Source organism: Ictalurus furcatus, chromosome 6 (genome assembly GCF_023375685.1).
Source record: "Ictalurus furcatus strain D&B chromosome 6, Billie_1.0, whole genome shotgun sequence".
NCBI classification, from domain to species: domain Eukaryota; kingdom Metazoa; phylum Chordata; class Actinopteri; order Siluriformes; family Ictaluridae; genus Ictalurus; species Ictalurus furcatus.
In genome coordinates this window covers 30,823,650-30,837,511 of record NC_071260.1, presented here as the reverse complement: position 1 = coordinate 30,837,511, position 13,862 = coordinate 30,823,650, and the positions used below count along the sequence as shown (strand labels likewise).

Genomic DNA, 13,862 nt, shown 5'->3' with positions numbered 1-13,862 from the left:
CATTAAGAGCCAGGGGGGTGTAAACTTTTGAACAGGACGATTGATGTAAATTGATTAAAGATCTTATTTATTTTTTCATTTAGTACCGCCCTTCAGACACTACATAAGATAGTCACACGTCTCCCAAAAGACAAAATACTAACAATTTACACTGATGAACATGATCCTTTTCAAAAGTTTACACCCCCCCCCCCCCGGCTCTTAATGTATCGTGTTGCCTTCTGGAGCATCAGTGAATGTTTGCACCTTTTGTAATAGTCGTGTACTCTTATTTTGTTAACAGTATTAAGATTTAGCCGATTCTGCAAGGGGTCTGCAAACTTTTGGGCACAACTGAAGATGTAGGTGCGCACTGGGATCTTTAAGGTCGATCACAGACTCAGCGCTAGGTTGTGCCGTGTTATGAAATCAAATGTCATATCGGGGAATTATTATTATTTAACCCTATCCTCTCAGATAGCTGATGAAACTGGCTGGTGTTATAAAAGCCACATCTCAGACGAGTGTGTTATGAACGCTATATAACACAATATCAGTATCATATCTTCAAAGCCCCAGCTTTAATTCCTGCTTCTCTCCAGTAGGGGTCAGCTATCACACCACCTCAGTGTTTTAAAACTTCACTTCCACAAAGGTTTGAGAGGTTTCCTTTTGTCTAACTCTATTTCTGAATGATGTCTTAGATCCACCCTCGGACACGTGATATATATATATATATGAGGATTCTTTACTCGAAAATTGTATTACATCATCATATTCCCCAGCCCTTGGACACTACAATCTGTAATCATATTTTTATTAAAACTTTACTTAGCAATTTTTCTATACAGTCATTCTTTACAATCATTCTACAGTACGAACCATAATTCAGAAACCACTTACAGTGAATAGCAGACACACACACACACACACACACACAATTATGAATACAGTGCACATGACAGACAAAACCATCAGAACTTGTGGATATTAAAACAGACAGCTCATACGCACACTCGGAAAGTCCCAGCGATGGAGATTTCCGCTTCGGTTAATATTCGGAACTGAACACGTTAGTACCGTAAAACCGTGCAGGTCGAGTGAAGAAGATCTGCTGATTGAGATGTTCTCGCGGTAAGAATGTTAGAACTTGACACTGCTTTCAGAGCGCACCGTCGTTCATCGGTATCGGCATCGGCGTCCGAGACTCGAGCCGGGCGTATTTACTTAATGGCAAGCATGGCGGCATTTTGTTTTTGCCGTTCGGCACGGAAGCGTCACGTTCGGCGAGGCGCACCGAGGCAACAGTGTATCCATGACAACAGTGCATCCATATCGGTGCGCTGGAGATTTTAGGCACGGTCTTTCAGGCGAGTGGTTTTGGCACTCCACATAGCTGTCATATCTCAGCAGGAAAGTAATACGAAGAGGAAAAATAAACACATTTCTTTTCAGAGCAGTGACAGATTTTTGAGGCGTGAGAGCGGAATAAAAGCCGTGCTTTCGCGTAGACGGTGACGAGAACGCTCCAGAAAGCCGATGTACCGTTTTTCTAGCTAATAGCCTACTCGACTCGTATAGGTTATTAACGCTGAACATGCACCGAGCAGGAACCTATCCAGGTTCAAATGCGGGGAAAAAGGGCGTCTTTATTATTATTATTATTATTTTTTTTTTTTTGGACTTGACACAGAAGGACCAAGAGAAATAATCATGTGACTTTCGATACAGGTTAAAATAAACAGTGTAACCCACCTTGAGCATGCACCAAGTCGTGAAGTAGACCCTACGTGTAAGACTTTGGGACTGATTCCTCTCAGCACGAAAGGAAATGTGCAGGGTACTCACAGTTTAACATCGGAGAACATTCACTCCCTCACACACACACACATACACACACACATACATAGACACGACCTAAAACAGTAGTGTAACCGTCTCCCTGCCTGACTCATCTCTCTCAGATGTTCCTGGTGTTATTTCAGTGATAGGACTGCTGTGGCATGCTGAAACTACATAAGCACAAACATGCAGGCTTGTCCGAGTCTGATGTCAGAGTCAGTCTTGGAATCAACGTTTTAATCGGACTCGAGCGGCACAGCTCGGTTTGGTCAGTCTATTTCCTGGCACGGCGTACTGTGGGAATTCTGAGGCACCTGGTATAGTTGGCCGTCTGTAGGCGCGGTTTGGTCGGATGTGCTTTTAGGTGTGTCGTACATGGAGCTCCCTGATTGGCTGCTGTCCGTCTGGGCTACTAATCCCCGCCCTCGGAAAGGCAGAGTGCCTCCTGATATGTGATTGGCCCTGTCGATGGTGATGGGAATGGCATACTCTGTTCCAGAGGCGGGGAGCGGTTCGGCATAGGCGTGATATTGCTCAGGGGTCAAAGGGGCATCGTACTCAGGGTCGGCTCCTTCTTCAGGCTTAAATGTTGACCTCTGACCCAGAGAGGCCATGGTACCGCTTACCAGAGGTTGCGCATATTCTAGAGAGATAAGTTGATGACATGTATTATGGTCAGGGTAAATAATAAGGACTGCACAATAATTTGGAATGTGTAAGAAATAACCGTATGTGTACCTGCAGGTTCTACCCGTGGTCTCTGGTGCTCAGCTCGCGCAGTAGCGCTGTAGCGCACACACTCCTCCGCATCCAGCTTAGACGGCAACAGTTGCTTCATGCTCTTCCACCACACTGGAACACACACACACACACACACACACACACAATCGGCTCTGTCGAGCGTTATCGTATCTTCACGTATACCCAATGACACCTCAGCCCGCATCGTCAGCGTGTACATTACCTGTGCGGTCCCAGTGTGGAAGGTCATACGTCACGTCGGGACTTTTCCTTAGATAGAATAAAAACAGCGAATCAAATGTGTAGCTCAACTGAACAGCGCAACACTAAATGAGAACTAACCCAAAGTTCTCTCCCAGTTCTCCCCTTTCACAGTTCCATAATCAATCCCCAACCCCGTCAGGTGAAACCCTGGTCTGCATTCTCAAAATCACATCTGAGCTAGGACTGGGTAGCATAGCATAGCATAGCATAGCATAACATAGCATAGCATATAACATAGCATAGCATAACATAGCATATAACATAGCATAGCATAGCATAGCATATAACATAGCATATAACATAGCATAGCATATAACATAGCATAGCATAACATAGCATATAACATAGCATAGCATATAACATAGCATATAACATAGCATAGCATATAACATAGCATAGCATATAACATAGCATATAACATAACATAGCATATAACATAACATAGCATAACATAGCATAGCATATAACATAACATAGCATATAACATAACATAGCATAACATAGCATAGCATAGCATAGCATAGCATAACATAGCATAACATAGCATAGCTCCAGACTCTGGGACCTTGATTTCCAAATGAAATGCAACATTAACTTCCATCTTCCCCATGACTGTCTTTATGTACTGAAACCAGACTGAGAGATTAAAGCCTCAGGAAACCTTTGTAGGTGTTTTGAGTTAATTCGCTGATTAGAGATCATATCAGGTCGACATTCCTGTATTATAAATTCTTTATTCGAATATACCGAGATACTGGATTTTTGAGCCGTAATCATCGAGATTAAAACAAAACAAAAAAAAAAAAGGCTTGAAGTATTTCACTTCTTGTGTAATGAATCTAGAATATATGAAAGTTATTATTACTTGTCTTAATTAAGAAAATGTCAACCCCCCCCCGCCCCCCCCAAATAAATAAATAAATAAATAAATTTTGTCCTAAGGGTGTCAAAACTTTTGCACTCAACCGTATAATTATTCAGAAAAGAAACGGCGGATTATTTAAACAGCTGCAACAAAAATAAGATTTCTGACGATTCTTAAGTCAGCGGTTTATTCTGAGTAATTCGTCGGTCAGTGTCATAACTAATGGCACCCGATCAGAGCTGTGGTGTAACACATCACGATACCGGTACGGTACCATACCGTCAACCCGCCCGCTACGATATCCGCCTCGTTAGCATTTTTAAAAGCCTTATCCCCTGAAGTAAATGAGTGCGAGTATGGCTTACTAACCTGCTCTTCCACAGCCACGCAAACACGATCAACAGCACTGGGGTTGTGAGAACCACCACCAGCACAGGAAGCAACACCGCCACTAACGCCACCTCTGGAAACAGACGCACAACAGTAGACTAAAATAAAGCATGAAACGGCGTGTAAGCCGAACATACTGAAAGAATGTCTCTGATCCACACGACGTAGTCTGATCTACAGGAGCTGGTTCTCACCGTTATGAGAGTGCGGAGGCACGGTGGTGTTTCGGACGTTGGGCGTGTGTGTCGTCTGCTCCTGTAGTGGAGGTACGGTGTTTCTTTTTGGAGGAGGAGGAGGAGGAAGGACTGGATTGTACATTCGTGGACTCGCTGACCAATAAAATCAGAACAGCAATTCAGTGTAAAGCCAAGAGGTCTTACTCGAGCCCTAACCTTAGTTAATCTTACCTGCGGGTACTTGACAGCCAAGCAGCTCCATTTTTAACGCGATCCTCTGATGCCATTGCACAGGGATTACTCTGATAAACCGTGCTTCAATAGGTGGGATGAAGTTGTTCCGTACTTCCTGAAGGTAGTTGGCATTCCCTTGGAAAACCTGTCATGAACACACGCGATCAGTGGCCACGGAACAGCAAATATTCGCCCTTCAAACCCGAGTCGACTCGACTACGCGCCATCGTTTCCCTGGGCCGATCGATGCCTTGGTGTCGTAACGGTACAGTCGAGCCATCTGTTCTGCTGATTTAAACAGAACGGATTTACCATTTATTCCCTGGGTTCAGTCAATGCTATCGGTCCCCTCGGCGCAGTATTACATCACTGCCAGAACAATGGTTTACAACCCTCCACTTAAACGCAGCCAATCAATGGGCTCCTCGTTAAGCTCTCTGCCAATTGATGGCTATGCATTATTAATGACCAGCAAGTGCACTTAATGCTGAAACACAAAGTCTGGAAAGTCACATTTCATGTAGAATGAAAAAATAAATAAATAAATAAAAGACGACACACGGACGTGTGTAGGCAGATTTATATACCTTGTCTTGATTTAAGCCTGCTTCCTGATAGGCTGTCCAGTCCTGTCCGTCACTGCTGTAGTGCACTCGATAGGCTGACACATAAAACTGGTAATCGGGTAATGCGGAGCCAGTGGTGATAATTCCTGAATAAAGAAGTAAACACGTTCTTAGCATCCGTCCGTTAAGACTCGCACGCTGCCTCCCAATTCGCCTACTATCCGTCCTAACCGGTATCCGCGATCATAATTAGTGCGTCCCAAATCGCAGCATGTTGAAACGAGAATCCTAACGGTAGCCATACGGGTGATGATTTCCGGTAGATTTTCGAAAAATTTTCCAGCTAATATTGCCCACAATTCCTTGCGCAAGGGAGGAGGAGTTTTGCGAATTTTCCTCCATTCATCCATTATGCATTTCTTCAGCTGCGCGATTGTGCGTTTCCTTCGTCGCCTTGTTTGGAGCTTCATAACGCGCCACACTTCTCAATGGGAGACGGGTCAGGATTGCAGGCAGGCCATGCTAGCACCCGCACTCTCTGTTTACGCAACCATGCGCTCGTAATCCGGGGAGAATGTGGTTTGGCGTTGTCCTGCTCTGGATGGAAGCGTATGTTGCTCCAAAATGTGTACATATCTTTCTGCATTAATGATGCCCTCACAGATGTGCAAGTTACCCATACCATGTGCACTGACACGCCCACATACCATAGGCACTGACACGCCTCCATACCATATGCACTGACACGCCCACATACCATGTGCACTGACACGCCCACATACCATGTGCACTGACACGCCCCCATACCATATGCACTGACACGCCCACATACCATGTGCACTGACACGCCCCCATACCATGACAGACATTGGCTTTTGGACCTGACAAGATTTGACCGGATTCCTTGAATCTTTTAATTATATTGTGCGCTGTAGAAGGTGAAACGTCCAAAATCCTACCGATTTGTCTTTGGAGAATGTTCTTCTCAAAGTGTCGGATTATTCTTTGACGCATCTGTTGGCAGATCGGCGAGACTCGACCCGTCCTCGCTCTTGAAGGACTGGGCCTTTTTTAGAGGCTCCTTATATACCATGATTAGACGATCGCCTCACCTGTTTCACATCACCTTCTTATTTCAACTTCTCACATCGCTATTAGTCCTAAATCGCCCCTGTCCCAACTTTTCTGGAACGTCTTGCATGCATGCATCTTCAAAAAATGATGCAGTTGATTAGATAAAACATCGAATACCTCGTCTTTATATATTTTTCTTTAAATACAAGCTGTATATTTTAAATACGGTCGTATATCTCTTTTGCTATACACTCGTACTAGTGCATAGTATAAGTAGGTGAATTGGGATGCAGCAACGGTCTGTCTTTCTTTCTTACGTCTTCTCTCGCTCGCCCACGCACGCTCTCTCTCTCTCTCTCTCGCTCTCTCTCGCTCTCTCGCTCGCTCTCTCACACACACACCTGTCACCCGTTTATCTTTCTTCAGGTCCACCTGTATCCACTGTTTTGTGTCGCTGTTGGCGGCTGCCCAGGGAAGCCCAGGCTTTTTAAGCCGCGCCCCCGAAGGCGCCCAGACCGAAGGCTTATCGCCATGACGACCCCACTCCCACATGGAGAAGACTGAGATCTGAGAATCACTGATCACCCCTGACTCCAGGCCCAGCGTACCGTAGCAGCCTAGAAACACAGACAATAACACGTTAAGAACATAAACTAGTTAGGACTGCTCCATCTCCCCAGTACCTACACTCAGCTCTAAAATTATTGGCACCTGTCCCAAGAACGAATCCATTATGAGTCTGTTTCTCTGGGAGAACTGCGAGGTCGCTCCTATTTACAATCCCTTTCTTATACGTTTCGTATATTTCTCTCCTATCAGGGCTGTCAGAAGACATATATATATATATATATATATATATATATATATATACACACATACATAAATATATATTTAACAGATGTTGACTATATACTTGTCTAATAATAAAGGAAAAATCCAACGCATAGCTTAAAAAAAAACATTACTAACGTCCAGGGCGTTTCAGTTAATCTAAAAATCTCCGAAACGTTCTCGGTTGTATTTCAGATTAATATGTGGACTGCCGCATCCGCCATTTTTATTAAAGAAAAGACTTCTTCATGGGCGTAATTCAGTTGTCTATGCGTCCCAGCATACTCCGACGTTAAAACGCAGAGCTCCTACGCAACGTGCGAAAGACTGGCAGGTCTACATTGTGAACTGTCGTGTTCTGAAGTGAAGAGGGAATTCCCCACACACACACGAAGCTAAGAATATGAAGGAGCTTCAACTCTTAGAAAGGTTTGCTTAAAGATCTCTCTATATATCCGTCTCCAACCGTGTTCAACGTTACACTCAGACGTTCAGCGCTTTTAAGTAAGGGGGGGGGGGGGGGCAATACTTGTGGTGCTGACTGTGTACATGCCTGCGAAATCTCTCCAGAGACGAATGCACGCTGTCAGTTACGCTCGAATGTACAGATCCAGACGCTTAACCCAGTAGGAGTTATTAGTACAGCTGCGCAGCTGGACAACATCAAACCGTCATTATATCTCGCCGTACTGCGACCGCGCTCCGCCTCGCGGTTTATTACAGAACGCTCCGGAGATGTGACCAGCTTAAAGATTCACCCAAAATCCTTCCGCTTTACCGTATCTTCTAAAAGCGGTCACTAACGTCGCTCGCGTTGGCATATTGCGCAATATCAGTATTTCAACAACTAAGAAGCGCGAAATAGAGCGTCATGAAAGTGGCCCGGGACGGGCTTGGACAGCTTGGGAAGACTTACCGCTGGTTCTAAAGGTGAAGAGACTGGGGGAGAGGTTCCCTCTGGAGACAGAAAGAGATAAACATGGAGATTGAAGGCTTGACTACAGAAATCAATCAATTTGTCAGTTCAGTGATGATGCAGACGGACCTCAAGGACAAAGGAGGAGTAAAAATCATGCTCCAAGGATAGACAGATCCAGGAAGTAGGAAGGCAAAAAGAACGGTTGTATGTAATAATAATAATAGTAATAAACAGGGATTACTCACCCTACAGAGGTGACATTGTTGGCCAACGTGCTATCATAGTGCGGGATGCCTGTACTGCTCACTACACTGACACGGCCTCCGAGTGTGTTCGACACCACGCCGGCATGGATACCAGCCAGACACAGCGACGAGGACTAGACACACACACACACACATTTTACCATTTACAAGTCAGTATTTAAATATATGTATATATATATACACACACAAAAATGGAAGAAAATAATAAAGTTTGTGACCCCTTCAGAAATATCTGCATAAATATGCCGTCGCAGCATAGCGAAAAGAAATCAACCACTAGGGGGCGAATACTTCCTGAAGGCACTGTAAATAATCCGTGTGATCGAATGAGAAATAAGGATCTGGTACAGAAGCGGTTCGAGATCACGTTTAGAAGTCTTCACGGGGTTCACATCCGGACCGCGGATCGACGTGAGCTTGCGTGGGAATAAAAATGGGAAAGAGACGGCACGGCGTGTGTGTTGTAACCCGGAGTACCCGTCGCTCAAACGGTACTGTACTAGTGACCTGAAGGTTGTAGGTTCTAGGTTCACGATTGGGCGCTTTACATGAACTGGATTCAGCCTCATCGACACGTGGGCTCGGATCCGTCTAACGGCCGCGTGTCGGTTTATTCCCACATCCTGGAGACGCGCGCCGATTATAACGGATCTCGAAAAACATAAAAACTGTAGCGCTTTGCTGTTGTATTCATTCATTTATTTATTTATTTATTTTTATTATCCTTCAGGTATTAGTAATGCACTAGACTACATCTCAGTGAATCGCACAGTGTGAACACACTACTCGTGCTAAAAGTGTCCAAGAGACAGGGCTACTGCGTGAGGAATAGAACAGGAACACTGTGAGAAAAGAGTGAGACAGCAACTTTACTTACATTTATGTAATGTCCTTCAGTGGAGAGAGAGAGAGAGAGAGAGAGAGGGAGAGAGAGAGAGAGCGAGAGAGAGTGAGAGAGAGAGAGAGAGAGAGAGTGAGAGAGAGAGAGAGTGAGAGAGTGAGAGAGAGTGTGTGAGTGAGAGAGAGAGTGTGAGAGAGAGAGAGTGAGAGAGAGTGAGAGTGTGAGAGAGAGTGAGAGTGAGAGAGAGAGTGTGAGAGAGAGAGTGAGAGAGAGAGAGGGAGAGAGAGAGGGAGAGAGAGAGTGAGAGAGAGAGAGTGAGAGAGAGAGTGAGAGTGTGAGAGAGAGAGTGTGAGAGAGAGTGAGAGAGAGAGTGAGAGAGAGAGTGAGAGAGAGAGAGGGAGAGTGTGAGAGAGAGAGTGAGAGAGAGAGTGAGAGAGAGAGAGTGAGAGTGAGAGAGAGTGTGAGAGAGAGAGGGAGAGAGAGAGAGTGAGAGAGAGTGTGAGAGAGAGAGAGTGAGAGAGAGAGTGAGAGAGAGAGAGAGAGTGAGAGAGAGAGTGAGAGAGTGAGAGAGAGAGGGAGAGAGAGAGAGATTGAAATGGTTGATGCTGATTAAATGAGCCATAAGACACAAGAGACATGACTTGGCTGATGATGTCATCGGGAGCGATTCCACAGTGACACTGTTGTTGGTGATGTGAAATACTGTAGCAGTGTGTGTCATTAAAGAGTCGCTGTGGGTTTGGCTTTAATTACAGTGCCACACACACACACGCGACGGCTAAAACGCAGCATGGCAGGCAGATGGTAACACACACACACAGTTCCCACAGGCACTGCCAAACTAGCACTGGAATTAAGAGAGCTGTCTGTTTGGAAACTGACATTTCTCTCCCTCGTTCGCTCTCCACCGCAGGCCGACCACAGAGAGCAGGCAAACTCTCAACACACACACACGCGCGCACCGCAAAACATACACCACTTCCTACTGGCAAAATAAAAACGCTGCCAGGTCCAGCTGCCGAGCCGCACACGAGCGCGCACTGCTCCGACGAATCGCACACGTGCTCGCGCGTACACGCAGTCGCATGAGGCCTGTGATACTCGGCGTGTACGAGAGCCGGACAGGACGACTTCATCATGCGGTCAGCTGGCCTGCATTACCCAAGCCTTCAGCCAAACACTTACCTAACCTCTCCCACAGAGACTCTCATATACAGCTCTCACACACACTCACTCACATACACACACGCTCGCACACACACGCTCGCACACACACGCTCGCACACACACGCTCGCACACACACGCTCTCACTCACACACACTCACACACACACTCACACACACACTCACACACACTCTCACACACACTCTCACACACACTCTCACACACACTCTCACACACTCTCTCACACACTCTCTCACACACTCTCTCACACTCGCGCGCACACTCGCGCGCACACTCACGAGCTCATTCACTCACACTCTCTCTCACACACACACACACATACACTCACACACACTCTCACACTCTCGCGCGCACACTCACACTCACGAGCTCACTCACTCACACTCTCTCTCACACACACACTCACACACACACTCACACTCACACAGAAAGTCAAAGTGTAGAATGTCATCCTGTCCTTCTACTTAACGTTTAATAAATAAATAAATAAATAAATAAATAAATAAATAACTAGCCCAAACAAGAACTAAAGGTACTTGGAATCATTTCAGTGTGCAAACGAGTCCATGGATAAATCTGGAATTCATCTCCGGATTAACACCCACTACATTTACATGCACTATATTATAATTTGTATAAAGTACATTACAGTCTGATTACATTACCTTACAATAGTACCGAGTCATGTAAACACTGCAATCTGATTGCCCGATTTCTATGTGGTACCATGTACGGTACTATGCGGTTCTACATAGTACCCTACAACAACAGCTTTCTCTTTCCACCAAAGTTTCCCAACAGAACCTATTTAGAAAGACAGTGCTAACCATCCAAAGCATGCTAGAGCGTACCCCGGAGTATCAGTAGCTCCTGATCATCATAATCCCGAGTACAAAAAACACCATACAACCGGAACCTTTGGTACTAGTGCAGTGGTACTCTGAAGCTGATACTGCACGGAATGACGTTCCTTCCCAGCTACAGATTGATGTTGAAATCTATCAACCGCGCCTCTCGTGAGGTCATAAGCATGTAACCACTAACGCTCCAGCGTGCAGCCAAGGCAGGATGAGGTCATCACCCAGAGACAGCGAGAACCAGACGAACAGTCTGAATCAAAGGGCTTTTGTTGTGGTTTGTATGTACATGCGTGTGTACAAGTCAGTGCACGTACATCTCTGTAGCCGTGGGGTATGGTCCCAGACACCTCGCCAAAGTCGGTCAGACACCCGGCAGGACAGAACTTACTGTAAATAAACAGAGAGAGAGAAACACACAAACGTATACCGCATATAGGGACGTTTCTATTCCTGGATTTATACACACGAGTACATGCACACAAAGCGTACCTGAACTCGGCTTCCGTAAAGTCATTTCCTTTCTCCAAGCAGGAGATCAGATCTGCAGAGAGAAGAGAAAAACAGGCAGTCATTTTCTGACCCAAGATCTTATCGACCATGTCCAGCACGAGCAGTCGACTAATCATGACTTTTATCCTCCTAACACAAATAAGATTACGTTAAAGCGTGACTCCATGGTGCGGTGCTGGGGCTTGTCTTTAATCTTAATCACGACAGAAAGAGCGCTGAGTGAAAACTTCAGACAGAGACTCAGACTAAATCTGTGTTTGAAGGGGGCTTAATTATTATTATTTTTTAATTAGTAAGACAAAAGGATTCCCGGCTTGAAGAACAATATTTCTTTAGATAAAAAAAATAAGCGCAGCAAAATCAAACACGTTTGGCCGCAACAATCAGAAAAAAAACCTCCACGAGATCCTGTATGGACTGATAGTACTGTACGTTCTGAGGACATCAATAATATACAGAAATATTCCTGCTTTCTGAGTTTATATAACAGGTTATAGAACTCGTAAACAAGTATCACGTTCATAAATGTGGTGTTCCTATAGAAAATCAAAGTTCCTAAAGAAAAGGTTTATCTAAAGAAAAAGGTTGTTTATCTAAAGAAAAAGGTTGTTTATCTAAAGAAAAAGGTTGTTTATCTAAAGGAAAATGTTGTTTATCTAAAGGAAAGTTTGTTTATCTAAGAAAAAGGTTGTTTATCTAAAGAAAAGGTTGTTTATCTAAAGAAAAAGGTTGTTTATCTAAAGGAAAGGTTGTTTATCTAAAGAAAAAGGTTGTTTATCTAAAGGAAAGGTTGTTTATCTAAAGGAAAAAGGTTGTTTATCTAAAGGAAAGGTTGTTTATCTAAAGGAAAGGTTGTTTATCTAAAGAAAAAGGTTGTTTATCTAAAGGAAAGGTTGTTTATCTAAAGGAAAAAGGTTGTTTATCTAAAGGAAAGGCTGTTTATCTAAAGGAAAGGTTGTTTATCTAAAGAAAAAGGTTGTTTATCTAAAGGAAAAAGGTTGTTTATCTAAAGGAAAGGTTGTTTATCTAAAGAAAAAGGTTGTTTATCTAAAGGAAAGGTTGTTTATCTAAAGAAAAAGGTTGTTTATCTAAAGGAAAGGTTGTTTATCTAAAGAAAAAGGTTGTTTATCTAAAGGAAAGGTTGTTTATCTAAAGAAAAAGGTTGTTTATCTAAAGAAAAAGGTTGTTTATCTAAAGGAAAGGCTGTTTATCTAAAGGAAAGGCTGTTTATCTAAAGAAAGGGTTGTTTATCTAAACAAAAGGTTGTTTATCTAAAGAAAAAAAGGTTGTTTATCTAAAGAAAAAAAGGTTGTTTATCTAAAGAAAAAAAGGTTGTTTATCTAAAGGAAAGGTTGTTTAGCTAAAGAAAAAGGTTGTTTATCTAAAGAAAAAGGTTGTTTATCTAAAGGAAAGGTTGTTTATCTAAAGAAAAAGGTTGTTTATCTAAAGGAAAGGCTGTTTATCTAAAGGAAAGGCTGTTTATCTAAAGAAAGGGTTGTTTATCTAAACAAAAGGTTGTTTATCTAAAGAAAAAAAGGTTGTTTATCTAAAGAAAAAAAGGTTGTTTATCTAAAGAAAAAAAGGTTGTTTATCTAAAGGAAAGGTTGTTTAGCTAAAGAAAAAGGTTGTTTATCTAAAGAAAAAGGTTGTTTATCTAAAGGAAAGGTTGTTTATCTAAAGAAAAAGGTTGTTTATCTAAAGGAAAAAGGTTGTTTATCTAAAGGAAAGGTTGTTTATCTAAAGAAAAAAAGGTTGTTTATCTAAAGAAAAAGGTTGTTTATCTAAAGAAAAGGGTTTTTTATCTAAAGAAAAGGGTTGTTTATTTAAAGAAAAAAGGTTGTGTATCTAAAGAAAGGGTTGTTTATCTAAAGAAAAAGGTTGTTTATCTAAAGGAAGGGTTGTTTATCTAAAGAAAAAAGGTTGTTTATCTAAAGAAAGGGTTGTTTATCTAAAGAAAAAGGTTGTTTATCTAAAGGAAAGGTTGTTTATCTAAAGAAAAAGGTTGTTTATCTAAAGGAAGGGTTGTTTATCTAAAGAAAAAAGGTTGTTTATCTAAAGAAAGGGTTGTTTATCTAAAGAAAAAGGTTGTTTATCTAAAGGAAGGGTTGTTTATCTAAAGAAAAAAGGTTGTTTATCTAAAGAAAGGGTTGTTTATCTAAAGAAAAAGGTTGTTTATCTAAAGGAAAGGTTGTTTATCTAAAGAAAAAAGGTTGTTTATCTAAAGAAAGGGTTGTTTATCTAAAGAAAAAGGTTGTTTATCTAAAGGAAAGGTTGTTTATCTAAAGAAAAAAGGTTGTTTATCTAAAGAAAGGGTTGTT

General features: G+C 42.8%; 1 protein-coding gene across 1 annotated transcript in view; it reads right to left on the bottom strand.

Annotated features, from left to right (window-relative positions):
- Nucleotides 1-782: 782 nt before the first annotated feature.
- The window catches only part of dcbld2 (discoidin, CUB and LCCL domain containing 2), a 27,286-nt gene continuing 14,206 nt past the window's right edge, over nt 783-13,862 (bottom strand). The window contains exons 4-15 of the mRNA XM_053627636.1: nt 11,524-11,575; nt 11,349-11,421; nt 8,127-8,260; nt 7,879-7,919; nt 6,533-6,748; nt 5,079-5,203; nt 4,489-4,636; nt 4,276-4,410; nt 4,061-4,154; nt 2,786-2,832; nt 2,560-2,673; nt 783-2,464 (exon numbers count right to left, since the gene is read on the bottom strand). Coding sequence (XP_053483611.1) covers nt 2,091-2,464; nt 2,560-2,673; nt 2,786-2,832; nt 4,061-4,154; nt 4,276-4,410; nt 4,489-4,636; nt 5,079-5,203; nt 6,533-6,748; nt 7,879-7,919; nt 8,127-8,260; nt 11,349-11,421; nt 11,524-11,575 — 1,553 coding nt within the window. The 3' untranslated portion in view covers nt 783-2,090. The remainder of the gene's footprint in view (nt 2,465-2,559; nt 2,674-2,785; nt 2,833-4,060; nt 4,155-4,275; nt 4,411-4,488; nt 4,637-5,078; nt 5,204-6,532; nt 6,749-7,878; nt 7,920-8,126; nt 8,261-11,348; nt 11,422-11,523; nt 11,576-13,862) is intronic.